We start from the raw sequence: 27,728 nt of genomic DNA, 5'->3' as shown, positions 1-27,728 counted from the left end.
GCGCGCACAAACACACACACTCCAGGCATGCCAAGCCACTGAAATCCCTGCAGATGCGTTATTGATTCACTATAACTCAGCTTTCAATAGTCATTTTAGGGGTTTATGAGGCAAGTAGAAAACGTCTAAAGTTTGTGAGCTGTAGCATAGAGAAACTTAATGTGTTTCTTTTTATTTACACGTAAATCATGAAGAAAATCTCTTCATAGGGTCCTGATGGGAAAGCTCAGTAGCTCACACACCATAAATGCCCAGTGGTCCTAAAGGAGGGTGTCAAACAGCTGTAATAGTTCTGGCTATCCTGAAAAATACATTCATTTTGGGATAAAATCTGGTAGCCTACTGGATGCTGAAAGAAGCACACATATAAAGAGTTTCACTCCGATTACCTTCACAGGAATTAATTGCACGTTATTTTTTTTATTTTTTTTTTTAATGCGATGAAGATTGCAGTCGTCAGTTGCCTAATAAAAGTTATTTAATGCATACAGAGTGACAATTATTGTCATAGGTGCTGCCATAATATCACATGATAAGTAGAAAATTACTCACTCAATCGCCATTTTGAACCGGTTCTTTTCAGTGAACCAGTTAGCGTCCAGAGCCAGACCTTGGTTACTGTACAGTATGTTTGCTTTCTGAGAACTATAACACGAATCGAAGTCATTGACGGGCAAGTTCGATTCACTGCCTCACGAATCTTTGAAACCTTATTATACGAATCTTGTGTTTTGAATCAGCGCTTCGGAGCACGTATCAGCCACAGCTTCATTTCAGCATAAAAAAGTTTTTTAAATTCTGACTGTAAAAGTTCTGTTACACATTTTTTTGGTACATAACAAGGGTTACAAATGAATAAAGACTAGATTTTATCTGGTAGATTTAATGACATTTTAAACATAATATTTTGCAGATTACCTACTTTTGAAACTCTTGTGCTGCTATTTGTAGAACGTCACTGAACGTTATTGCTGTTTTTAATACATTTAAAGAGATTTAAGCAGTCTTAAGCTTGCAGCTTGCAGTCGTTTTGAAACAATTATTTCGCAAAGCATATGATAATTTTGTTTCTTTGTTTGTTATTTAACATTTGACAGTCTACTGTATATTACAACATTCTATTCATTCGACATAAATAGAGAAGATGGCGTAAAACATGAAAAATTCCCTCTTTGAAGTACAGTAAATACGCTCTTAGAAATCATTTAAAATCTAGGGCTTTGGATAAAATTAAATCTTGAATTCACAGGTCACCCCTGGACATAGTAGACTGCAAACTTTGAGTCCAGATGCTTCACCAATGTGCAACTACTTCCCACATAAAAGGACAATGCTTCTCTTGTTTCTTTCCTTTCTTTTCTCTTTTCTGACCCATATCCTTGGCTTTTTCATTGCAACCCTTCATGCTTTCCTCCTCCCCTGCCCTTCTCCCTCTTTAGCATCTGTTGTGCCTGTAAACATTGTCTGGTTTGCTGAGATTTAGTCTTCTTTAACACAGTACAAACAACTTGAGGACTAAGTTGCACTCCAAAGTTACAAAAAAGGTTTCTCAAAAAGCAAAAGAAAACTCAGCGCTGCTGAATCAGCTAATAAACAGCATTAAAATTCAGCAAGCAGCATTACAATTTATTAAGCTCAGTGGTTCTCAGCTGGTAAGTCGTGTCTGCGGGTCACAGGTCTACTCTGACTGTGGACAGCAGAGGGGGAAAATATAAAGCAATAAAATGCAACCAGCCTTATAGTCATAGGTAAAATAACTAAATAAATTGGCGTATTATATTTTAAAATGTATAGAACAAATTGTTACATATGTTGGATATTTTGCATCTTAATTTAATATAGAATAACAAAATAAATATATCCATAAAATTTCAAAAGGTATATGAGGAAATGCTTTATATTAATTTTAATAAATGATCATTTATTAATAAAATAAATAGGCTTAATAAATTTAAATGAAAGAAAATGCTTTATTTATTTATTTTACATTTTATCTTTATTAATTTAACACATTATAATAACAAAATAAACATATTACATTTCAAACATTAATACACCTTTTCTTACATTTTATCTTATGTGTTTAAGAAATCAAACTCTCTTTTTTTTTTACTAATTTAAGAAATGACAGTAACAATAAATAGGGTCATTAACTTTCAAAATGTAGGAGAAAATGCTTTACTACTTAACATTTTAGATTTTTATTATAATGATCATATCTTTAAAAAGATCAAATAAATAGGCTTATTTATTTTAATGGCTAAATACATTTTATTGATTGCATAGAGCATCGAACCAATGCAATTCAGTATTAATTAAACTGTCCGTTATTCTGTTCAGCCTATTTTGTGCGCTAAACAGTTGTGGTTTGGGTCACCACTTGATGTCTGTAAAAATGTACTGTAAAATCATTTTGCAAACAAAATGATGAACCTCAAGCTTACGAAAAAACCCAGACTATGAAAAATGAGGAGAAGCATGAGTATTTTGTAGTAATCTTTATAAAGAACACTGATTTAGTCATCAAGTGACACAAATGTCATTAGACACAGCACATCAGAACATTGCAGGCACATTCTGAATCAGTCATTTCAGTCAGGGGATTCACAGCTACAATTCTGCAACTCCATGCTGATAATAGTTCATTTTCCCAGACAAAACAGACCCCCGCACACACAGAAGAGTGTAAAGTCAATGCAAGACATGACGACATCAACAAAACCCAAGCATGAAAATACTTACATGCTCATCTACATTTACAACAGTTAACAAGACTTCAAGAACACTTCTATAATACATTATTGTGAGTTCTTGATAGAAGTCTAAAGATGATGACATCTTATATACATCTACGTACAGCTGGATATCAAACTACTCCATATGAGAGATTTCCGTCAGTATTTACACTGGCAGCCACATTCTCTGCCCACATTTTAAACATATGGTTACTGATAACAAGAGCAGTATCTGTACAACTGTGAAGAAGCATCATCTCAATGCTCGAAAATACAAATCTAGGTAGCATATTTAGTAACATCTATAATCAGTGCTGACAATGATTGAGTTGTTTTCCTATTCCAGAGGACTAACTCCTTGTACCCCTAAGCCATGATGTACCAAAAAAGCATGACCTGCTTGCTGTAGCGATCTCAACAGTGCCACTTTTTTTTGGGTCACGTCACATTTGCTGCTCATAGTGCTTCAAAATGAGTTACTGGAATTGCAATATTCCAAGGTTAGTAAAGGTACTGCATCTAAGAAAACCATTATCTGTCACAGGTGTTATTCAATTTGGAGAAGAAATGTAAAATGGCATTGTTTCCTTTATGGCTGTTACGTAAAGCATAGATCAAGTCTGTTGAAAATAGATCACCACAGTCCTAGATGGAGAACTACGAGTGCATTGCTACTGCCACTGAATGAATACATTTACACCGCACTGCTAGAGTCCTGATGGAAGTGCACGTGTTTGGATCTCAGCATGCTTTGATGAAGTCTGGAGGCAGTTTTAGACGATGGATCCCTTCGAGGAGGATAGATGAATGGAGCGAATGCGCGTGGCCAGCGTCTTCTCCAGATCACGCAACACGTCGGGGCAGCAGTTCTCCACTGAGTTGTTATAGAGCAACTGTTTAAATGGCTCAAGCTCTATGAGAACTGCCATGTTCTTCAGAAAGTAGCCCTCGATGTAGGTCGACAGCTCAGGTGTCTCTAGGAACTAAGAGAGTAGTAGAGGAAAGAACATACTGAGAATGTAAAGAATGTTTCATATGCATGGAAAATTCAATCGATTGTATGAACATCGATTGTATGTTACTTTAGCATGGTTGTAGATCTCCACACAAGTTTCAGTGTTGATGTTCTTGGCGCAGATGATCTCACAGTGTCTCTGTAAAGCCTCTAGCTGGAAGAACTTAGATGCAGAGAGGAGCTGGAAGAGAGCAGAGCAGAGAGACGTTGTGACCAAAAAAAATAAAATAAAAGCCTAATATAGTATATAAGATTCATAGGTAATCAATAACAAAACACACACACACACATATATATATTAAATTTTACAGTATATAAAATTTTGTACTGTTTTATTTGTACATTTTTATTTTAGTGCTTTATTTAATACGTTCATTCAGAAAGAATGCATTAAATTGAATTTTTCCTGTATTTCTTTTCAAATAGATGCTTTGGTGAGCATAAAAGTTTTGAATGAAACAAATCTTTGAACAAATGTTTAAACATTACTACAGAAACTACTAAATGTATAAGACAAATAAAATACTTTAGTAAAATATAAATTATTACAAAGGTTAATGGATTTTATTAATATGTGAAAGAAATAAGAATAACTTCAATTATTAATTGAACACTTGTCTTTTTTCTTTTTTTTTTCTATTTCTCCTGCAATAAGAATCAGTTTGACTGCTTTACAATGTAAAATCCCTTTGAAAACAAATATGCTAGATTGCGTAACATAAGGACTGAAACAAAGTTATTAGTACTTACATCCATAACCTCAGTATTTCTGATGTGAAGTGAATCCGTTCCACCAAAGTACAGATACTGCATCACCAGCTATTTTGAAAGCAAAATATAATGTATCAGACACTCAATAGACCACAATATAAAAATGATGAGCTCTCCTTTCCCTCTCAGTAAAAGCAGCATAAAAAAAGCAAGACACACTCGCATCTTCTCAGAGCATTAGTGAAGCAGTCGAACTGTACCTGAAATACATTGTATTTGACATGGCTGATTTCGATACAGGTGTTCTCAGCAGCTGGTCTGTTTGCCAGGAGTAATTTAAACCTTGGGTACAAGAACGAAAATTTTAAACAATAATAATACTCCTTAAATAGATAAGCTGTTCTTGGGCCTCATATATGTGTTATTAATAAGGTATTGTAATCAAAAGAACAAAAGCACACTTCTTTTTTCAGGTGGATGCAGTGCACCAACTGACCTGTTGGAGGCGGTGAAGAGCAAAACTTTGTGAGCGTAGAATGGCTTTGCCTCCACCAGGAAGGTCACATCTGACATCTCCTTGTTGTTTAGAAAATGAGGATCTGACATAAACATATCACAGATGCATTTCATTAGTTGCAACTATGGAATCCGTGAAAATCAGCAACATACCACAGTCACTGCCAACAGAACTCCAAAGGTTTATCCTAAAATGAAAATTCTGTCATATTTACTTCACTCAACGAGGGTGAGTACATAATGACAGAATTCTCATTTTGACTAAACTATCTCTTCAACCTGCATTAAAAAATATTTTTTAATGGCAGAACCACCCACAAATGACATTTTTCACTTGACATTTCATTAACAGAAAGATTGCTCCATTCAATTCAAAATGTCACTTTCTGTTGGTCATGAAAATCTTGCGTTTGTTTGCGTTTTACAGAGAGCACGGCACAACCTGATTTCTGTCATGACAACTCTTAGAGGGATTGGCATAGTGTTGGCAAGACCTACACTAAGAAATACATGAACATTGTCATGTACATTACATGACAATGTTCATGTATTTCTTAGTGTAGGTCTTAGTGAAAAGATCTGCTACGCTGCTGCTGCTGCAGCAGAGCAAGTACAGAGACTTGCTACTGCAAATACATCCACAAGATGCTGCTGTGAGCATGTAAGAAATATTGCTGCTGCAAATATAACATACATGAAATAACTCCCATGTAGCATACATGAAACACCTCGTAGCAGATCTATACAGGTGGAGCTGGGGAAAGTGGAAATTTTCTGAAGCCAGCTGCAACTGCTACAGCAAGCACTAGTCATGCAGTATATTTGAATTCTGAGCAGCGACCTCATTGGCTACTGGTACAGGAGAGAACCAATCAGCTTTGGCATGTGATAATGATGTCATTAGGTCAGATTGAGTAAGACCTATCGGACTGTGCCATCTAGAGTTTCATGCCAGAATTCTGTATATCTGGTGCTACATACCCAGTCTTGACGTCTGTTTCCTCTTGATCTCTGTAAGTTTGGGGATCGGATATGGTCCGTAGCACTGAGTAAATATCATTGCCAGCTGCTGACTAATCACTTCATTCTGCAAACCACAAGAAAGAGTAACAGGTAAGACCCCTCTCATCAAACTCCAATACAAAACAATACATTTTGACTTGCCTTGGGGGTGTTACAGTGCCTGAGTTGTGTGAAGGTTATGTGTAAGCTTGCATAGCAAAACCACACCATCTATTCTTGAGAAGTATCAATGCATAGTGTTTTTGGGATCAGTACTTTGTTAGGAAGGCGACAGGAGTAGAACTCTTAAATCCCTGTCAGATCACTCCTTCTGCGGTTTGAACGATCAGCTTCTCTGAAAGATTGTTAGAGGTTCCTCATCAACTTGACATTTCTCTCGCCCATTCTGCCTCTGCCTCTACAAATCACCTGCTGTCAGCATAGCACTGCTATTTCCTATCTCTCCCACTCTCTCTACCGTTCTGTCTCTTGGTCTCTCTCTCTTTTGTACTAACAAGCAGACACACATTACTTGTGAAGGTTGAGCAGGGAGCGGAAACTGTCAGTCATCCCTGCAGGGCTCAGAGTAAGGTTCCTTGACTCCACCATAGATCAACCTTGACAGGCACGCTCACACATACACCTACTGTAGCCCCAACAGAAGGAAATCCATGTTTATCTTTACTTCCTGTACTGTCTGATCTGCTATAGAAGGAGTAGGTATGGATGTGTGAAGCAGATGTAATGGTCAGTGTCTAAGGATTCTTTCTAGCACCCTAGGTTTCAAAGCAAAGCTCACAATTACATAATGCTGTGGGAGGACGTCAACAGAATGCCCAATTCAAATTATGCAAGTTTCAGCCTTCCTGTTCTACAGAAGCAATATGTTCCCCAGGGTTCTGGACTCTAAGGATTCTAAAAGAGGTAACCCTAGGAAATTACTTGATGGGTATGATCATGTATCTCAGGCAAGCTTAACTAGCAAGACTAAAATCTGAGATTTGATTCCAGAGAAAGCATATGATGTCAATTGTGGAAATTTGCACTCTGTGTTGGTGCATGTGAGTTTAGCATGTGTTTTTGTTCACCTTGCTGGCACGCAGGATCTGGAACATGAGTGGGAGGCCGTGTGTTATGAGTTCCTCTGTGTACTCCTCCTCTTCAATAGAGCTGAACTCTTTCAGCAGACCCTGGATCAGCGTCCGCCGGTGCTGCAGGAAACAGGTTCGCAGGGACTCCAGCCATGTATGCAGTGTCCAGGGCACCCCTGATATACACAAAGACAAACGACAAACACTTTTTAGTTTTTTACTTTAACTTTAATATTTTCACAATGGTATAAAATATTACACACACACACACACACACACACACACACTTGGTCTTGGTATCTGATCTTGGTCTTGCTAGATGCTTGTACATTATCATTCAAAAGTTTTGGGTTGGCAAGATTTTTAAAAATAATTTTAGTTTTTGAAATAATCTAAGATCCTTACCCAGGCTTCATGTATTCAATCAAAAATACAGCAAATCAGAAATACTCTGAAATGTAATTATAATAAAAAGATGTTTTTTATATTAATATATTTTAAAATGTAATTTATTTCTGTGATGGCAAAGCTGAATTTTCAGCAGGTATTACAGTCTTCAGTGTCACATGATCCTTCAAAAAGCATTCTATAATGCAGATTTAGTGCACAAGGAACATTTCTTAGTATATGGATGCTGAAAAAAGATGTGCATATATATATATATATATATATATATATATATATATATAAAAGCATATATTACAGTTCCATGCAATTTTCTCTTTTATTGTAAGCCATATCAAAATGTTCCACAGCAAACCTCTATTCAACAAGCCATTCATTACATTAAGCTATACTTACAGTAAGTAACTTAATGTTATGCAAATTCATTGTGATACGATTATTATATTATTGTAGATACAGTATCGTTACTGACCTAGACTTCTGATGTCCAATGTAATGTCGACATAGCCGTGTTCAGAGCTGTGATACATCGCCTCTCTCAGAGCTTTGAGTTTGGCCTTCCCCGTGCGGGTTGCTTCCATCTTCAGGGAATTCCTCTCTTCCATCTCTGATCCCTCAGCCAAGATCTCCTGTAGAGACAGAACATCTGCCTTCCCCTTTTCCGACTGCGACAGAAGCTTGCAGAACACATTCCTGCAGCACACGGATAAGGATGATACAATTTTGCAGTTTTATTAATAAATTACGAGACTGTGTGTGTGTGTGTGTGTTTGACTAATGCATGTGTGTGTTACCTGTGTCCATGCGCTGCGGCCAGACTGTAGGAGTTCATGTCCCCGTGAGGTGCGGTAGAGATGCCGTTGCGGTACATGGTCCCAACCATGGGGTCTGCTCCTCTCTCCAAAAGCAGACTGACCAGCTCAAAGTTCCCTACAGCACACAAACTGCTGAGTCCTCTCTTGTGGTCACGCTGGCTTATAATTTAGTAATTTGAGAAGGAAGTGGCACTGTTGTCCGGTCTGCAGTGTGCGCTTTCTTACCTGCGGCGGAAACTAACTGCAACGGCGTCTCAGTGTAGTTCTCCATCCCGTCCTGCAGAGAGCCCTCCACATTAGCTCCAGCATCCAGAAGCAACTGAGATAAAAGGAAGGCGAGAGAAGAGATTAGGTTTTCCATTAAGGAGAACTCCAGCTGTAGCCAATAAGCTAATGAAAGCAATTCTTGCTAAGATTAATTTGAGGAATTAGAGACAATGACAATGAAATAAGCAAACACATGATGAATCATAATGGCTGTTCGACTTCATGACAAAATGAGAACCTCAATTCATGCAGACAAGGCTTTCAGGAGAAAACTGATGCATACGCTAAAGGAATTTTAGTCTGACTCAGTTGTTTGGCTTAAAATCTTGCCGAAAGATCGGGCAGGAGAGAGAGGTCACTACCTGCACCACGGGGATGTGCTGGTGAAGTACGGCGAAGGTGAGAGGTGTGGCCTGCCGGGTCTCTGGGAAGACTGAGGGGTACTTTTGCACTGTGTTTGGCACCTACGGGAGGTACAGGGGACAGAGCAGAGAGATGGAGACCTTTAAAAACCTGTCCTGGGAAAAGTACAGAGATGCTGCGCTCAGCTGAAAATATGGAGATAGGAGAGGATCTTTGGCCTTTTTGCCTCTTTATTGGAGTTAATAAATTGATCTAAAGTTACAGTTTCCACAAAAATATTAAGCAGCATAAATATTTTTCTACATTGATAATACCCCCCTCCAAAATATAGTATAGAAGTACACAATTTATTTAATTAATACACTCTTAAAAATAAAGGTGCTTTAAAGGTTCTTCACAGCGATGCCATTTTTAGTTCCACAAAGAACCATTCAGTCAAAGGTTCTTTAAAGAACCATCTCTTTCTTACCTTTTAATAATCTGAAGAACCTTCTTAAAATGTTTTTTGAATATAATAAGAAATGTTTAAACTTTCAGAAATATCAAAGCATCAGATATACCGAATTAAAAAAAAAAGACCTACTAAAATACACTTAAATTTTTGTATTTTTTATTATTAAAAGTATTTTGATTTCTGTTATTTCTACTGTAATTTATATTAACACCAGCACCAAATACCTTGCATTTGGCAAACTGAAGGTTATCATAATAACAACATACTTCTGGGGTTTTAACCGGCAACCTTCAATAAAAAAGTGCATGAAATTATTATTTAAAACTGTATTTTATTATAAAAAAAATGATGCTCCTACACTAGCATTGTCTATTCTTTTGACTTGTTTTGTTTTTATTAAAAAAAAAAAATCTCTAACACGAGTGTTCCCTATTTTTTTTTCTATCCTATTTCTTTTTCTTTATATATATATATATATATATATATATATGTATTTAAAACACCTTGCTACATGTACTGCATTAGGCTAACCAAGACATGTCACAGCTCTTACATAGTTTTTTTTTTTTATTGCTTTTTTATTGTCCTCATTTGTAAGGCACTTTGGATAAAAGCATCTGCTAAATGACTAAATGTAAATTATTTTAAAAATGATCAAATATGGACACCACTCTATATACATTTCTTTTTTTTACGTTTCCATTTTAACTCAAATGTATTTCTACACATTCTAAAGTTAAAAAATCGAAGGTTAACCGTAATATGTTGCCTTATCTTCTGGCATATGTTTTGACGGTAAAAAAACAAGTCAAAATTCTTACAGAAAGTGTAAGGTTTTGTGAGAGAGAAAATAACACCCTTATTCATTGCAAACGTCAATAAACTTTTCACATTTTTATGACACACAGTTGTAAACAATATTATTTCCCTGCTACAAGTGAGTGAAACTGTGACTTGCGGTGATATCTCTTTGAGATGTGTTTTATCAAGCTGGAAATAGCGACAAATAGTGAGCGTGTACATTAGTGAGAAATCTGTGTTTGCTAGCTTCTAGGGCCGAGTTTGGCAGAACGGCACCTAGTGACAGTGACTTCCAACAAACAGAGGAAATCTACCCAGACAAGTCCCTCATTGGCATGCAAAGCAGTCTGAGTTTTCTCCTGTCATACTACAACACATAAACACAGACACATGAAACATGACGGGGAGGATGAGTACATAAGAACACAGCAGAGATGTAGTCACAAACCTCACTGTTGATGTCGGCTCCTGCGTCTAGAAGCATCTGAACCATGGCTTCGTCACCGCGAACACATGCGTACATCAGAGGGGTCATGCCCTGCAAAACAAACAAGACCAGTTACACTGAGGATACGCCAGACATATCTTCTGACTGTGGAGTTACGACTGGAATCCAACTTGACAATATGCCGCATTTCATAAAAAAATGTATGCAGTCTTCTTGCGCTGATAGAAACCAATCTCCTGGAAGACCATAACGTTACTCAAATCAAGAGATGAAAAATCAGATAACAAGTGAATTAGCTAAGAAACAAAGGTAATGGCAAATGTTTCCACTCCCTGAGGTCAATAACGGAGAAAAGCAATCAGTGATGGAAAGACCGCTGGTGAGTGCACTGATTAATACGGTCAACCGTTAAACAATGAATCTTGAGGGAAACCTGCTGTGCAAATCTGTTTGTTTCCTTCTGGGCTTCCATAAATGGAAAATATAGCAATGTGTGCAAGCATTTGTAGTCAGCAGCAACCTATCAACTTGTGCATTAATCTGCATTTAGTTGCTTTTATCTATATAAAGTGATGTATAATATATTTTTTTACACCTGTAATAGAAAGGGACCTAAAAAACAAACCACTTCTAGGGGCTGAACCTGCAACTTTTAGGTTACAATACCAGGCCAAAACCAGTGCAAAATGACTCACCACAGGCTTTCAAAGCTCCAGGACACTTTTTTTTTGTTTAGGGCTGTCAAAGTTAACATATAAACTTAAGTTATTAAAGAAACAGAACTTTTTTTTGCGCATTCACGATCATAATTGCATTCAATCCTGCTAGACAATATTATGAATTACATTTATTTTGTTCTATTCAAAGCACACATTTGTAAAAGAAAACAATTCTCAAATGTAATTAATCTCAGTGAAAAGTGTGAATATATTCGCAAAGATTATGCTTACAATTTTTCTTGCATATTAGAAAGGCTTTATACAAAAAAACATGCAATTTCCTTTTTCATTCAAAGCTTTATTGTTGAGATGTTTACATTATTATTTAAACAAGCTGAATTAATTTGATCAAAATTAACAGTAATATTGTGGAATTTTATTACAGTTTATATTAACTGTACTCTATTCTGATATATGTTAAAATTGTTCTGTGAGTCCTGTGATAGCAAAGCAGAATTTTAAATTTAATATTTTGTGGAAACCCTAATGTTTTTTTTTTCCTCAGAATATTTTAATAAGTTAAAATGAGAAGTATAAAAAAACTATATAAAAATGTTACATTTTAGGATACCTTTCTGAATAAAAGCATTCATTTCTTTCGTTAAAAAAAATCTAACCCACCCTAAAACTTTATACTGAAGTGTACAGTATATTTCAGGATTAGGGTTCCCACGCAAAGGGATCATAATATTTGCAATTTTTTATCATTAAAAAGATGATAAAACCCCTACCTTAACATACTGTTAAATACAAAAATAATGGCAAGTTTTATATTTGTGTGCATGTAGAAATCATTCGAACCTGTTCACTCATACTGTTGATTCCACCGGGTCCTAGTAAGTTGATGGCCTGGTTGACCAGGTCAGTGCGGCCACAGTTGAGCATGCGGAAGCCCAGGTCCTGCAGGAACTTGGCCTCAGTAGAGGCAGCATCCAGCTTACGTGACACGCAGAAACAGTCATCAGTCCTGCGGCACACATACAAAAACATCTCTCTAATTAATCCTCCTCCAAAAAAAAGCTTGTGTCACATATTCCAAGTGAAACACTCATCTATGGGCGAACCTTTCATTACAACACTTGGCCTAATAACAATAAAACAGCAGTTATGGTTTGATGCATGCCTTATGTTGGGTCAACTGTGCTTGTTTTCCCTGTACAAACTGTTTATGAGCTATTTTCATTTCACTCATGATGGGTAGCAATATCTGGTAGCTGGATGTTAATTTAATGGTAGCACGCTTACTTCAGCTGTCGGGGTTCACAATCCACCCCGGGCAGCAGGAGTCTGGCCGCCTGCCGAACATCATCGCTATCCATTGAAAAGCTCCGGCGGTGCTCTGCATGTGCCAAAGCTACTCTGATCCACTCCATCAGAGGAGGCAGTACGAGAAACGGCCTGCAGGAGGAGACAAAATGACTATGTTATTTAACAAATACACATTATATGACATTTTGGTATTATTATTGTATCAACTACTATGTTAAATTATATTTTATATTTTCAGTTTTCATATTAACTTTAGTTTAATTGTTTTTAATCTATTATTTATATTTGATTTATTACATTTTTTGTAGTATATTATTTGCATATAGCCTATATAAACTTTGATATAAAAATCTGGAATAATTAACACTTTTCGATATTAGAAGAAAGAATGAAGAAAAAGAGAAAAATCACAATGTTAAAGAACTATTTTTCTAAATGTAATTATTCCTCTTGTGGCAAAGCTGAATTTTCAGCAGCTGTTGCTTCAATGTCACAAGATCAATCAGATTATGTATATAGTATGTTTATGATAAGATATATATAACTAATTTTAGTCTGCTGCAAAGGCAACATCTAATTTTTGCTTATTGTAAGTTTTCCATTTAATATTTATTATTGCTAATATTAGTGTTATTTCAATTCACAACAGTTTTAATAGTTTTAGTTAGTAATAACAACACTGATCTTTAGATTATTCAATCTCTGAAAGACAAAACTGATCTCACAGCAACTGATTTAATATCAGCTCAACTAACAAAAGCCCTTTTCTTGACCTTGGAAGATGAATTTTTTTAATTAGGTTTCTGAGCTAAATCTCATTAGCAGCTGAGCAACACAATGTAACCTGAGAATTAACACCAAACAAGATCAAAATTTAGCAGACATATCAACCCATAAATGTTTACTCATTCAGTTTCTTTGAAAATGACACTAACATAATTTTCCATCAAATACAGGAAGTGCGTCACCTACTCTTCATTTATTTATGACGTGGCTTCCTTTCATTTCATTGCCTTTGGCTTCCAGTCCATTGCACTGTATTTCACATTTACACTCCTCTGCATTTCATCATATTACAATGTCAAGCTGAATAAACAACTTGGTTTAAGGTAAGTACCTTGAGCCACTGCATCAATCAGAAAGCTCCCTAGCAAAAATACCCAGCCACAGTGGAAGTCCCCTCACCTCTCGGTCTGTAAGGTGACTTTGGATGGCTCTACGTTGGGGTTCTCCCACTCCATCTGAGGGCAGTGCATGAAGTAACAGAGCGTATATAAAGCCTCGGGCTCCCAGTGGATCAGGCTGCTCTTCTGAGGGAGCGGAGTGCCGTTGCTGTGGTTCTTTATGCTCAGAGGCTGGAGGTGATGCATGGCTCTGGACACTAAATCACCTGTCAGGGCACAAGAGACCTTTGGTTTGCTGGGAATGATGTAAATGGTGAAGGACAGTACTGTCGTTGCATTGGTGCTACAGCATAAATAATTAGCCGCTCTGTCAATCTTTCTCTGCCAGTCAGCTGTTTGTAGGACCTCGGCAGCACATTTGTCAGTAATGAAATTCTTGGCCAGTCCATCAAACTAAATATTACACAAAAAAGTTATGTAATTTTGTTCATAGTACACCTGTCAGGACTCTGTCAGGACAGGTTTTTTTTATCACTCCAAATGACCCGGGTATATCGTTTGAATTTAAAAACTCAACAAGTGCATATTTGCATATACATTATTTGGAAAAAAAAGTTAAATGTTCGGAGTAATTAAATGGTTAAAATAAAGTCTCTTTTTGCTACCAAGGCTGCATTTAATTAATCTAAAACAGAGTAAAATTGTGCATTACAATAAAAAAAGCTTTTTTCTATTTTAATATATTTAACCCTCTGGGCTTCTTCGTAAATGGGTTACACTTAGCTTTCTCCGGGTCAAAAAAGACCGAAGCCTTAAAAATGTAACTTTTTTTTCCCAGGAAAACCAATCAAATATATTTTTGTTCAATAATATTTTTTGTATATTATTTAGAATTTTTAAAGATTTTTATGATACTTTGCATTAATTATATATTTTTTATGAGCAATTTTTTCCATTAGAATTAATATATATATTTTTATTTTATTTTAATTTTAATTTTTTTTCAATAAATGCACCATTGCACATCAAAATAGAGTGCAGGCCTAAAATAAAAAAAAATTCAAGTGAGAAGAGCGCCATCCAGTGGCTTTAAAATATAATAAATGTGTGTAATGTCCTGTAACCGCCTATAGGCTGCCATAGCTTTTTTTTATTTATTTTTTTTATTCCCATTTGGAAAGAAAAAAAATCGAATTACTAAGCAACCACTTAATGGAACAACACAATCTATATATCATTTTAAAGCTTAGGATCTCAGCTTTTTAATGCATCTAATCACATTTATTAACTCTTAACGAGTGCTGAGTAATCCCTCTAAAACCGAGTGTACCGCCAGCAGGCGCCACCTAGCTGCGAAAATATTCATTACCATATTTTTCAAAAATATTGCCTTGATTAACACAAAGTTGATGTCATTTGAAAGCTTAGGGTATGACCTTTACAGTGAATGTATCCACTTTGAAAAAATCTTAAGTATTGCTGAGTTATTTGGTGATAAATACAATTTCTTTTTTTTTCATAATCTATAAAATAATGTACTGCAATGTGTCAAAAACATCATACAGCTCATGAAACATTCACAGATCATTGAAAATGGCACTTCATTTTTTACAGCATATTATTACAATTACAATGAGCCTAAAATTAACATAATCTATTGCTTTTATGACTAGATATTCTTCATGGAGAAACAATTGCCCATGAGGGGGCGTCAAAGACTGTACAAAAAGGCTATCTCTGTTCCAAATGCTGTAACTTTTGATTCCTTTATCCAAATTATTATTATTTTTTATCCAGATGCAGCTAACATGTAGGGGGACTTCACTAAAAAAGAATTTTCCTCCTACCTTATTTCCTTCCTGAGTTATTCCATGACAAATAAGAAAGATATGCAAAATCATAATACAAATTATATATATATATTTTGTCTTTTATCCGCAATTTCTCTGCAGGACAATGTCTAAATGTAATCTAATTTATATTTTTGAAAAATTTAAAAAGAGTTCTTTCAAACGATACCTACCTTTTGACTCTCCTTGCTATAGTTTTGGAGTTATTATGATTATATAGTAAAATATAGCAAAATTTGCTGTTTCAGTCTTACCAGTTAATTTCTCTGTGTGTGTGTGTGTTTGTGTGTGTGGGTGTGTGTGTGTGGGGGGGAGGGTGTCTTATTTGCACTCTTGATGTTTTAGAGTGTCACCCCTTCATTGCTGTACACTTTTTTTCCGCACAGTGGCTGATCTGTAGTTTGTACCACCAAAGTTTCTCTGAGTTTTCGGATTTTCTTGTATTTCCCATTCATTTCCTATGTGGGTCGTTTTTGACCCGTAGGAAGCTAAGTGTGCAATTTTTTTTTACGACCCTTTAACATATCAGAATCATCTCCTTGATTTTTTTGTGTGTTCACATAGGTAATACAACAAAAGTCACCAAGTTTCATCCCCCTCCGATGAAGCAAAAAAATTTAAAAATTTAAAACGTACATGGTTTCGGTCTTTTTTGACCCGAAGAAGCCCAGAGGGTTTTAAATATGTAATAAATACAGTATATATTTTGGAAATATGCTGATTTGATGCTCAATTACTGCCATATACAGCATCTGATTAAGTATAAGCTAAGCAAAAAAAAAAACCACATTGCAAGAAGACTTTTTAAATTTGTGTTTTAAGCTAAATCTTACTAGCAGTTAAGAAACGCAATGCAGCCTGATAATATTTATATCGAATTAGTTCAAAATTTAGCAAGTGAGTGAGATTTTTGTTTGCACAAGGAGTCTGACAGCAGCCAGTGCTCCACACAGAGATCTGATCTCACCATCATCCAGTCTGTCTGGAATAACATGAAGAAACAGAACAAACAGAGACAGACTAAATCCAGAAGAACTGTGGCAATTTCTACAAGACACTTCAAGAAACCTAACTGCAAAGCTACCTGAAAAACAATGCGCAAATACACCTAGGACAAAAGGTTTCTTTTAATGCATTGTGTAGTCACACCAAATGTTGATTCAATTTAGTTAAGTTAATAGAAGTTAATTAATAAAATCTATTTATGGCATTATTTTTAACGGCATCTTCACTTTACAGCATTTTTACACAAGTGCCTAAAACTTTGCACAGTAATTTAGCTTTGCAGGATTCTTGAAGTGTTTTAAAGAAGAGGGCTTTTAAAGGCACTCAGCTGTTATTTTGTTTATGTATTTACACACTCATGCCGTTAAACTACATATCACAATATCACATGCTAATATACAGCCATATCTCACGTCTACGAGTGTGATATTACTTTTATATATAAAATATATAAAATGGGTATTATTATATGAATATACAGTACATATGTATATGCAGCTGTAGTATACTGTTATACACACAGACACAGCCTATACATATACATACAGCCTATATATTGTGTATGAAGTTATGTGCACATCTGCATGAGATGTTTTGTAAAGAGCTGAGAATCTGATGTATTGTGTTGAACACCAAAAATGCAAAATGTTACAAACCTCTTTTCAAACAAGGTCACACAAAGCTCTACATTCATTACACAGAACATTAAACACTCTTCCTCTCGCTTTAATGACTATTGCCTTTCATATGTGAAACTTCCAGGTCATCTACGGTCTCATTTAGTCCATGAGACCTAATTCTTCTGAATGCATTCAACTGAACCACACTGTGTTCAGTACAGTCAATAACACACTCTAAAAGGAACACTGAGAAACAGCCTCATCTATGCTCTGCAACTTAAATGACTGCAGCACTCGAACTCGTTCTCTCTAGAACATTTCACATCTCTGTTACTCTAATGAATTAACAAGGCCCGCATGTGCGAGATGAGCATTCATTTAGAGAAATAAATGACTTTTTTAACTGTTGTAATTCCTCTGCTAAGGCTGCAGATTTGAAGGAATAGCCAACCTGATCTCACAAGAAAACATAAATATTTTACATGGTGGCGAGATGTATAAATTCATATAAAAATGTGCATCTTTTAGAAAAAAAGCATGAAGGTTCAGCTCTAATCCAACCTAGTAACATAACTGCAGTCACTGGAGCATGAGTGGTTCATACAAAACATACATATAAAAGTGTTCGTGAGTACATAAAGACAGAATAAAGCAAAAATGCAGGCATTGTAAAGAGTGAATACTGTTGAGTTTGAGCGGAAGCATGTGGACTTTCTGACAGCGGAGGCCAAAGATATGCACTGTAATTACACACAATAATTACAGGATTATGCGGAATACATTATCAGCAGCCGTGGCAGCTACACACACGAAACAATAAAGCGCAAGAATACACCTGTCAGCAGAGTAAGACATAACGTTTGCAGTCGGAGGTGGAGGCAGAAGGCTCTCGAGAGAAGGAGAGGGGCTGGAAGCCACCTGGGGCACTTCTGTGACCGACACTCATCTCTTATTCATGATAGCGTGTGACATTTCCTCAAGTCAGAGGGGCAGCAGAGGAACTGACTGAGAGATATGCTCAAGATTAACCAGCTAAACAAACACGGACACAGCAAAAGGTCTTCGTCTATTAGTCATGACTGTAAACCTCATTACCAAGAGAGCCAATCATCTACAGGTACTGTAGGGTATTCATATGAATCGGGTGGCAATGTAAGATAACAACACAGCAGAAGATCTTCTTTTTGCTTGAGCATCTTGAGTTAAACATGATACTCTCATCTGAAACAGCAGAGAAGGTGCCCTTCATCACCAGACTGAGAACGAGACGTTGGGAATGGAGGATGCAGAATGGTGTTTTACTGTGAAAACTGAGCAGAATCGATTGGCTGTCCTCCCTGAACCAAGACATAAATTATCAAGGAAAGGCCACGAGAGAGGTGCTCTGCTTGGCTTTATGTAACAAAACAGATTTTTTTGTCTTTTGAAACGTCAGACTGGGATTAGCTGGATTAACTCTAGTTGTTTTATTTAAAATGCTTGGAAAATTGCTTGTCACAGGATTTTTGTATCCCAAAAATCAAGATAGCGTAGATAGATAGGCCTAGATAGATTGATTTTGGGATACATTTTTCAGACCTTTTATATATATACATAGAATTGAATTACAAACTCGATTCCAAAAAAGTTGGGATACTGTACAAATTGTGAATTAAAACAGAATGCAATGATGTGGAAGATTCAAATTTCAATATTATATTCAGAATACAACATAGATGACATATTAAATGTTTAAACTGAGAAAATGTATCATTTTATGGGAAAAATAAGTTGATTTAAAATTTCATGGCATCAACACATCTCAAAAAAGTTGTGACAAGGCCATGTTTACCACTGTGTGGCATCCCCTATTCTTTTTATAACAATATGGAAATGTCTGGGGACTGAGGAGACAAGCTGCTCAAGTTTAGGAATATGAATGTTTTTCTATTCTTGTCTACTACAGGCTTCTGGTTGATCAACTGTTTTAGGTGTTCTTTGTCGCATCTTCCTCTTTATGATGCGTCAAATGTTTTCAATGGGTGAAAGATCTGTACTGCAGACTGGCCATTTCAGTACGCGGATCCTTCTTCTACACAGCCATGATGTTGTAATTGATGCAGTATGTGGTCTGGCATTGCCCTGAAAGAGACGACGTCTGGATGGGAGCATATGTTGTTCTAGAACTTGGATATACCTTTCAGCATTGATGGTTCCTTTCCAGATGTGTAAGCTGCCCATGCCACACGCACTGACGCAACCCCATACCATCAGAGATGCAGGCTTCTGAACTGAGCGCTGATAACAGCTTGGGTTGTCCTTGTCCTCTTTAGTCCGGATGACATGGTGTCCCAGTTCTCCAAAAAGAACTTCAAATTTTGATTCGTCTGACCACAGAACAGTTTTCCACTTTGCCAAAGTCCATTTTAAATGAGCCTTGGCCCAGAGAAAACGCCTGCATACGCCTGACCTATAGAGTTTTTTTAAGCTGGTACCAGCGAACGGCACGGTGGATTGTGTTCACCAACAATGTTTTCTGGAAGTATTCCTGAGCCCATGTTGTGATTTCCATTACAGTAGCATTCCTGTATGTGATGCAGTGCCATCTAAGGGCCTGAAGATCACGGGCATCCAGTATGGTTTTCCAGCCTTGACCCTTAGGCAGAGATTGTTCCAGATTCTCTGAATCTTTGGATGAAATTATGCACTGTAGATCAGGGGTTCCCAACCTTTTTTGTGCCAGGGACCAGCATATTCATTAAAACAATTCCAGGGACCAGTTGTCAATTTTAATGCCTCAATTTTAAGATGCAGCGCTTTGAACATATCACTGTGTAAAACAGTAACAGCCTATCATTTATTTGCATATAATGAACTAGGTGGCAACAAAGGCTACTTGTATGAATATACCAATCTTTTTCAACTTTAAGACCGGTTGACCAAATGTTTCCCTTTTCTCCCATACAATTAGGGCTACTTCAAAAGCAACTCACAGCACTCACTCACTAGCAGGTGGCAGTAATGGCAAATTGTATGAAAATACCAGTCTATTTCACCTGTCAAATCTCTCCAGAACCACTAAAGACAATCACTTCAACAGCAACTTAGTGTTTAAACTCACCAACAGGTGACAACAAAGGCTAATTGTATGAAAATAAGAGCCAGTTTCAACAGTCACACAGTTTCTGAATACAATAGCAAACACACAGTGATTTCAGACAATAATTTTTAAAAGTAAAAAATTAGAGATTAAGATTTAACCTTTAACAAAAAATACCAGACCAGACCAATGAAAAGAAAACTATTTTAATGTGAGCGAACTGCTTACTGATATTTAATATATTTGTAGCTATGCACAAGACAAGCTGTTCTTCCTGGGTATCCATAAAAAAACATATATGCATCTAAAACAATGCACACAAATTCCAGGATACAATAAAACGAAATTTAAAAAAGGTCTGCTTCAAAAATATGAACGAAAACAATCTTACAGTCTGATATCCATATCAATGAGACCCCTGGTATTACTTGATCACCTTATTTTCCACGTCAGTCGATTCGTCCACTTGAATTGCGTACCACGGAGATGCTTTTAATCTGCCCAACAGCTGCCCCTCAATATCTTCAGCATATTCATAAAATCTTCTGGCAACAGTATTGTCAGATAGTGGAACATGTTCCAACTTGCTAGCTGCTTTTCCCCAAAAAAGTTCCCGGGAAATATCTTTTGCAGCCAGCAAAATTAGCTCTTCTCCAAGTGTAAAGTTTTTTCTTTAGCTTTAGCTATTTGGTGAGCAACCAGATATGACGCCTTTGTTGCAGCTACTGTACGTTTACTGATGTTGAGGATATCAAAACTTGCCGCTGAGCATCCAACTCACGTTTCTTTCTTTCGAAAAACTCGTCTAAGTTTTAAGTGGTTAAGTGCCGCTGAAGTTTTGATGGCTTCATTGCAGAGTTTTTCACCAATAACACAACGGATTTGTATGGAATCACCTGTTAACTTAAATCCATACCTAATGTATGAGGTATCGTATTTACGATTGAAGCTTGACTTTTTTTTCTTTTCTTTTTTCGCTATTTATTAAGAGTTTTGCAAAAGTGACCTAAGTATTGAGAAATGTGTCCAAGCGTCTGTAAAAACTGTAATAAAGACCATTATTATTATTATTATTATTATAAAAAAAAAATAAAAAAAACATTATTCTGGGAATATTTCAAGGCCCGGTACTAACGGTTATACAGACTGGCAGCGGTCCGGGGACCGGGGGCTGGGAATCACTGCTGTAGATGATGATAACTTTAAACTCTTTGCAATTTTTCTCTGAGAAACTACTTTCTGATATTGCTCCACTATTTTTCGCCACAGCATTGGGGGAATTGGTGATCCTCTGCCCATCTTGACTTCTGAGAGACACTGCCACTATGAGAGGCTCTTTTTATACCCAATCATGTTGCCAATTGACCTAATAAGTTGCAAATTGGTCCAGCTGTTACTTATATGCACATTTAACTTTTCCGGCCAATTATTGCTACCTGTCCCAACTTTTTTGGAATGTGTAACTCTCATGAAATCCAAAATGAGCCAATATTTGGCATGACATTTCAAAATGTCTCACTTTCAACATTTGATATGTTATCTATATTCTATTGTGAATAAAAAATAAGTTTATGAGATTTCTAAATTATTCCATTCCTTTTTTACTCACAATCTGTACAGTGTCCCAACTTTTTTGGAATCTGGTTTGTAAAATAAAATAATAATAATAATATATAAAATTTCATTATTACAAGTATTAATCAATGATTATTAGTAATAACTTATAATAGTTGTAATTATTAATCTTATTAAATATTTTATCGTCAACATGATCAAAATCAAAACTAAATGAAGTATACAATTAAGCACATTTCTTACTACTATAATGCAAAAAGTAATATTCTCATTACTGTAATGTGAACAAAAACATTATATTAACTAAATATACAGTATCTACCATATATATATATATATATATATATAATAATGCTATATAGCATAATTATTTACTATAAAATAGAAATAAATACCATTAAAGAATTAATAACATAATAATGATGATGAGCATAAGACTTTTTGCATTGAAACATTTGAGCATATCTTGTGTGCATGTATTTATAATAATACTAATAATGATACTAATAATAATAATCGTTTTAGATATATTGCATATGTTTAAAATACTGTACATACTGTATATTTACCCTTTCCATGATTTTCACCCACAGTTTTCTCTTATTCTTCTGTTCAAAATACTTAGTCTGGGTCTCCTCACACCTACTGTACATAATGAGGTTGGCTTTTCCAGACATGCCAGAGAAATGTATAGCTCAGCAACTATCAAGGTTACAGCTACATTTCCTGTGACAGAAAACTCACTACTCACTACAATTACTGTATATCGTGTAAGAAAAGTGTAGATAAACAATTAAGAACCATTCATTGGGCACCAGCGGTGCTTCAGAGCAATGAAGCAATGAAATGTAATGAGTGTTTTATGGAGCAAGAGGGAATAGATGCATTATGGGAGGAAACAGAAACTTTTAGGAAAACGGGGGAAAAAATGTTATGGACAGCATGGAAACACTCAGAGATGGCAATCCAGCCATGAAGGTCTTTGATTGGTGTCTGGCCAACCTAAGAAAAAAAAAACTCCCGACTGTTGTGCAGGTTTTGTTCAGACAGAGCCTAATGTAAGACACTTAACCACCTATTTATTCTGCATAAGAGTCGATTCTCCTTTCGGGCTGTTTTTAGAATCGGTGCAGACTAATGCGAAAATGACTATCAACAAATGTACGTTTCCCAATTAGCTGTTGATGGCTAAGTAACTGCCATAGCCCAAGGTACATTTTTTGCACACACACACAGAAATGCTGAAAGCGGAGAATTGGTCTTATTTAGATCAAACAAACCATGTAGGAGAAAGCCCATAAAGCGCAATAGAGCTTAGCTTTTCTGGACTTCATTTGTCCCTCAGTTATTAGATTTTATTTCACATAATAGAAACTACATTTAAATATGCACCACTTATCTTTTTATACAGCAAGCAATAGCTACTCAATCTGCATTACTGTTAAATTGACCCCAGAAGGAGTCGGATTCTTCAGTGCAGATCTGGAGAGGGAATTATTAAGGAATAAGAGCTGCTAACTCAAAGACACAATTGAATTTAAAGAGACAAGAATGTGACAAAAAAGGCTCTTAATGCATTGACCTTTTGACCTTTTAATGCTCTGCAGGGAGAGACGTCTTCTACCTAACCTGCCTATCATGAGTGACTCATAAAAACCTATGTACTGTATGAAGAAGATTTAATCTATCGCCATGCTCTGCTGTTATGGGATTTTATGAGTGTAATTACATTAAAGTACTATTACCATATGGAATTCAGGATTCCCTCTGGATATATACAGCTGTGAGAGGATCGTGACAAGCCTACAAAAGGTCATATGTACTTCAGATGTACAGTGATTTGCTGAGAGGCAGTGACTTTGAGAGTCTAAATGCCTTCCATTCCGATTTAATAACATACAGCATTGAACTTTATAATAACCCCGATCCTACTGCAAAAGCCTGGTACAAACACTGTACTTAAAGACAGTTATAAATATACATTATGTAATATAAGTGAAATATTTGGAATAACTATAAGTCTCTTACATTCACCAAGATGAAAAATTATTACAGTAAATTAGTAATGTTGTGAAATATTATTATAATTGAAAAGAAAATGCATTCTTGTGATGGCAAAGCTGTATGTTCAGCAGCAATTACTGCAGTTTTCAGTGTCACATGACCAGAAATCATTCTTATATAATAATTTGGTGCAGAGTTCTTGCTGCTTAATATTTTTGTGGGAACCATGAAAGACTATAATTAAAAAGTTTCGGCTAACTTAAAGATTTTAAAAGAAATTAATACTTATCCATCAACAACACATTCAATTGATCAAAAGTAACAATAAAGACAATTATAATATAGCAAATTTTTCTATTAAATAAATCATATTTTATAGAAGTATTGTTTCTGAAAGCATCCTAAAAGATTCAGCTTTGCTATCACAGGAATAAATACATTTTATAAATGTAATAAAACATTAAACAGTTCTTTTAAATTGTAATTTTTCACATTATTTCTGTTTCTAATAAATTATTGCCTTGGTGAGCATAAGAAATTTATTTCATAAATCTTAATTATTCCAAACTTTTGACTGCTAGTGTATCACATAATGTATATTTAGAACTGTGTTTCTTTCTAAAACTTTACAAAAGCCTTAATTATTCCATACTTTTCACCAGTAGTGTATGTATTACGAAACATTCCAGTTCTTCTGAATACACACTTGGAGCTTGCTCACATCAAGTTTAAACTATTTAAAATCTTTCTTAATAGGCAAACTAATAAATTAAACAAAAAATCAGCAACACACAAAAACTCATTTGTCATTAAAAGCTGTATAATTGGATTTACATTTTGCAAGTTCAGCCTTCTCTTAAAATAAACACTGCCCTTTGAGTGAGAGTGTTCTGTTGTGACTGTCCAAAAGCAGAAAGAGCCTCTGTGTGACAGTTGTTGTTCCTGCCCTTGCTGGAGGCAGAATACTGTATGTGTAATTCAGGGGAGGACCGCTGTCCCTAACCAGGGTTCAAACTGCCCTCAACTTCCCCTGCAGGGTCACTGGGGACATCCATGAGAAAGAGAGAGACAGACAGAAGAGAGGAGCTGGAAATAGATGAAGCATTTTATGGAAATCTCCATGGATACTGTGTCTATAAAAAAGTACTAATGGAGTTTTTTTTTTTTTTTTTAATTTTGAAGAGCACATGCATTTCTGAAGGAACAAACTGCAGTATTGCGCATATCTGCTTCTCCAGGCTTTGCTATGAGAAGTTTCCATTTACTTTTCACATATTAAACTGTGCCGTGCTTATTTGTTGTATTTTTGTGTTTGATGTTGCCGAATTCATACAAAAGATTTCGCTTTCAAGGTCTGTCCTGCAGCACATATAGTATTGCATTTAAAATCAATGTTCTCAAGAATAGAACAAGCTTTCTGCTGTAAAATATATTGAATTACATAACCAATCTCCTAAGTAAAAGACCTTTACATCTAATTAGATTTGCATTTCTAAAAGGAAATACCAGTGCTTGCAAGGCAGCAAAGAAACAGTGTTAAAGTTAAAGGTAAGATTGAGTTTTAGGCTTTGGTTCTGCTTAAATTAAATGCTGTTATTGTCATGACATTCAGCATGCATCTTTTTTTCAGATGGTTGCACATGACTTGTCACTGTGCAGTAAAGTAAAGGCAACTAGGCAACTATAACTGTATAAATAGGCACAAGTAAGACATAAGCTTTTATAATTTAGTATGCCAATGCAATGTTTACTGTACATATATTGGTTGTTAAATATAGGAAAATAAATACATATATATATATATATATATATATATATATATGTACACGTGTGTGTGTGTGTGTGTGCTCTTGTTTTTGTGACATATCAGGACACAACTCTGTATAATGACATGGGTATGACACAGGTATTACAAGGAGAGGGTGACTTATGAGGACATAACCCATGTCCCCATTTTTCAAAACGCTTATAGACCATACAGAAAGAGTTTTTTTGAGAAAGTAAAAACGCACAAAGTTCTCTTACGAGAGCTCTCTCGTACTGCGTCTTAGCTAAGACGCTACGGGAAAAGTCTCTTTTCACGAAATACTGAAGCAAAAAATTATCCTTAATTTTGTATTTTTGTAAAGCGCATTTGCAGCAGTACACAGCCATAGGCGAGACGGCTCGCTCGCTCACTGGCTTGTTCTGCGGCAACTGCACAGCCTATCGAGCGCAGGCTGATGCAACATCAGACCAATAAGGGCGCTTCGCGCCCTTCTTGCCAATTCCCGCCGAAACGGGTGTGGCCCAACCTATAAAAGGAGCTCGAAAAGGCTGACTCACCTGATTTTTCATCTCTTCAGCGAAGCTCACGCATCGCTGGATCACGAGGAAGCAAGCGCCGTCTGGAAGAGCATATCAGCAGGACGAGCCATCCTGAAGCCGCTGGCACCGCCGCCTTCCACTGCCGTTCCTGCTGCGCTATCCGGCGCCCATATCCTTTATAATCCTTGTTCTGTTATACTCTGTGTGTGTGTTCGCCCTGCGACGCACATTCACAAAAGAGCTGCGTCTTTTTAAAGATGCCTTCGTGCGGCTCGTGCAGAACCCCGCTCAGCGAAGGAGATCGTCATGTCATCTGCGTCTCCTGTCTGGGTGAAGACCATGCAGCGCTCGCGCTCGCTGATGGCGGATGTCCTCATTGCGAGCTGATGCCTATGGTGACTCTGAGGACTCGCCTGGCATCCTTCTCGAAGCCTGCATCATCCGCTGCGCCGCAGCGCCGTAAGAAGCGCCGCTCGCAGCGCCTACCAGAACCGCCTCCAGCTCGGCCGAGCTCGCCGGTTCCCTCCGCTTCGCCGGTCTCCCCTGCATCGCTTCCCGATGCTCAGTGTCCGCTGCTTGCCGACGCGTCATCGGAGGAGGTGGATCTCAGGCCCGCGTCGGAGGAAGAAGACACGTGCTCTCTGCTTGCTTCGGGCAGTGAGGGTTGGACGAGCTCCGTGGATCTCGCGCCAGCTGCTCAGAGGCCCAGCAGACGGGGGGATATCGATAAGGAGCTGATGCGTGTACTCTCGTTGGCCGCGGCGAGCCTCGGCCTCGAGTGGTCTGCACCAGCGCCCCCTTCGCGTTTCCGGCTGGATGGTAGCTATCTTCCGGATGAGCGCTCTTCCTCAAGCTCAAAACACGCCCCTTTTCTTCCTGAGCTTCACGAAGAAGTGGCGAATGCTTGGGACGCTCCATTCTCGACGAGAATCCGCTCATCTGTTTCGCCAGCATTCTCCACACTGGACGGTGCTAAGAACAGAGGCTACCTGTCACTTCCGCCGGTGGAACAGGCTATAGCAGCGCACCTTTGCCCGCCCTCTGCTGGACGGCGGACTAAGGCGGCGTTGCCATCCAAAGCCTGCCGCATGACGTCATCGCTGCTCACACGGATATTCTCTGCTGCTGGGCAGGCTGCGTCTGCGTTACACACCATGGCGACGCTACAGATTTTCCAGGGCGATCTTCTCCGCAAGCTGGATGAGATGGGACCTGAAGCGATCTGTCTCGCGGATCTGAGGAGTGCTTCGGATCTCTCCCTCCGCGCTTCTAAGTCCGCTGCACAGGCCATGGGACGGGTTATGGCTTCCGCTACGGTGGCTGAGAGGCATTTGTGGCTGACGCTTTCTGGCATCAAGGAGTCTGAGCGCGCTGCGTTTCTTGATGCTCCGCTAACTCCTGCCGGCCTCTTTGGATCTTCCGTCAACGAGTTTGTGGAGAGATTCGCCGAGGACCAGAAAGCTTCGCAGGCGTTCAAGCACTTCTTGCCGAAGCGCTCCAGTTCTGCAGCTAGCCGCTCTAGACCGGCCCCACAGAGCTCTCAGTCACGCCCA

The 27,728-nt window shown here is 37.3% G+C and overlaps 1 protein-coding gene across 2 annotated transcripts in view; it reads right to left on the bottom strand.

Moving 5' to 3' along the window:
- Positions 1 to 2,483: 2,483 nt before the first annotated feature.
- The window catches only part of LOC132101612 (ankyrin repeat and BTB/POZ domain-containing protein 3-B), a 79,509-nt gene continuing 54,264 nt past the window's right edge, over positions 2,484 to 27,728 (bottom strand). The window contains exons 3-17 of one of the 2 annotated variants that reach the window (XM_059506687.1): positions 13,797 to 14,001; positions 12,588 to 12,740; positions 12,144 to 12,309; positions 10,624 to 10,713; positions 8,920 to 9,021; positions 8,516 to 8,609; positions 8,270 to 8,405; positions 7,948 to 8,168; positions 7,068 to 7,246; positions 5,959 to 6,064; positions 4,958 to 5,060; positions 4,722 to 4,803; positions 4,501 to 4,569; positions 3,818 to 3,931; positions 2,484 to 3,718 (exon numbers count right to left, since the gene is read on the bottom strand). In XM_059506687.1, the coding sequence (XP_059362670.1) occupies positions 3,509 to 3,718; positions 3,818 to 3,931; positions 4,501 to 4,569; positions 4,722 to 4,803; positions 4,958 to 5,060; positions 5,959 to 6,064; positions 7,068 to 7,246; positions 7,948 to 8,168; positions 8,270 to 8,405; positions 8,516 to 8,609; positions 8,920 to 9,021; positions 10,624 to 10,713; positions 12,144 to 12,309; positions 12,588 to 12,740; positions 13,797 to 14,001 (2,030 nt within the window). In that variant the 3' untranslated portion in view covers positions 2,484 to 3,508. The remainder of the gene's footprint in view (positions 3,719 to 3,817; positions 3,932 to 4,500; positions 4,570 to 4,721; positions 4,804 to 4,957; positions 5,061 to 5,958; positions 6,065 to 7,067; positions 7,247 to 7,947; positions 8,169 to 8,269; positions 8,406 to 8,515; positions 8,610 to 8,919; positions 9,022 to 10,623; positions 10,714 to 12,143; positions 12,310 to 12,587; positions 12,741 to 13,796; positions 14,002 to 27,728) is intronic. The other variant, XM_059506688.1, reaches the window with a different exon arrangement.

This window comes from Carassius carassius, chromosome 23 (genome assembly GCF_963082965.1).
Source record: "Carassius carassius chromosome 23, fCarCar2.1, whole genome shotgun sequence".
NCBI classification, from domain to species: Eukaryota; Metazoa; Chordata; class Actinopteri; order Cypriniformes; family Cyprinidae; genus Carassius; species Carassius carassius.
Note: the sequence above shows the minus strand (reverse complement) of the source record. Positions and strands in the feature narration are given on the sequence as shown.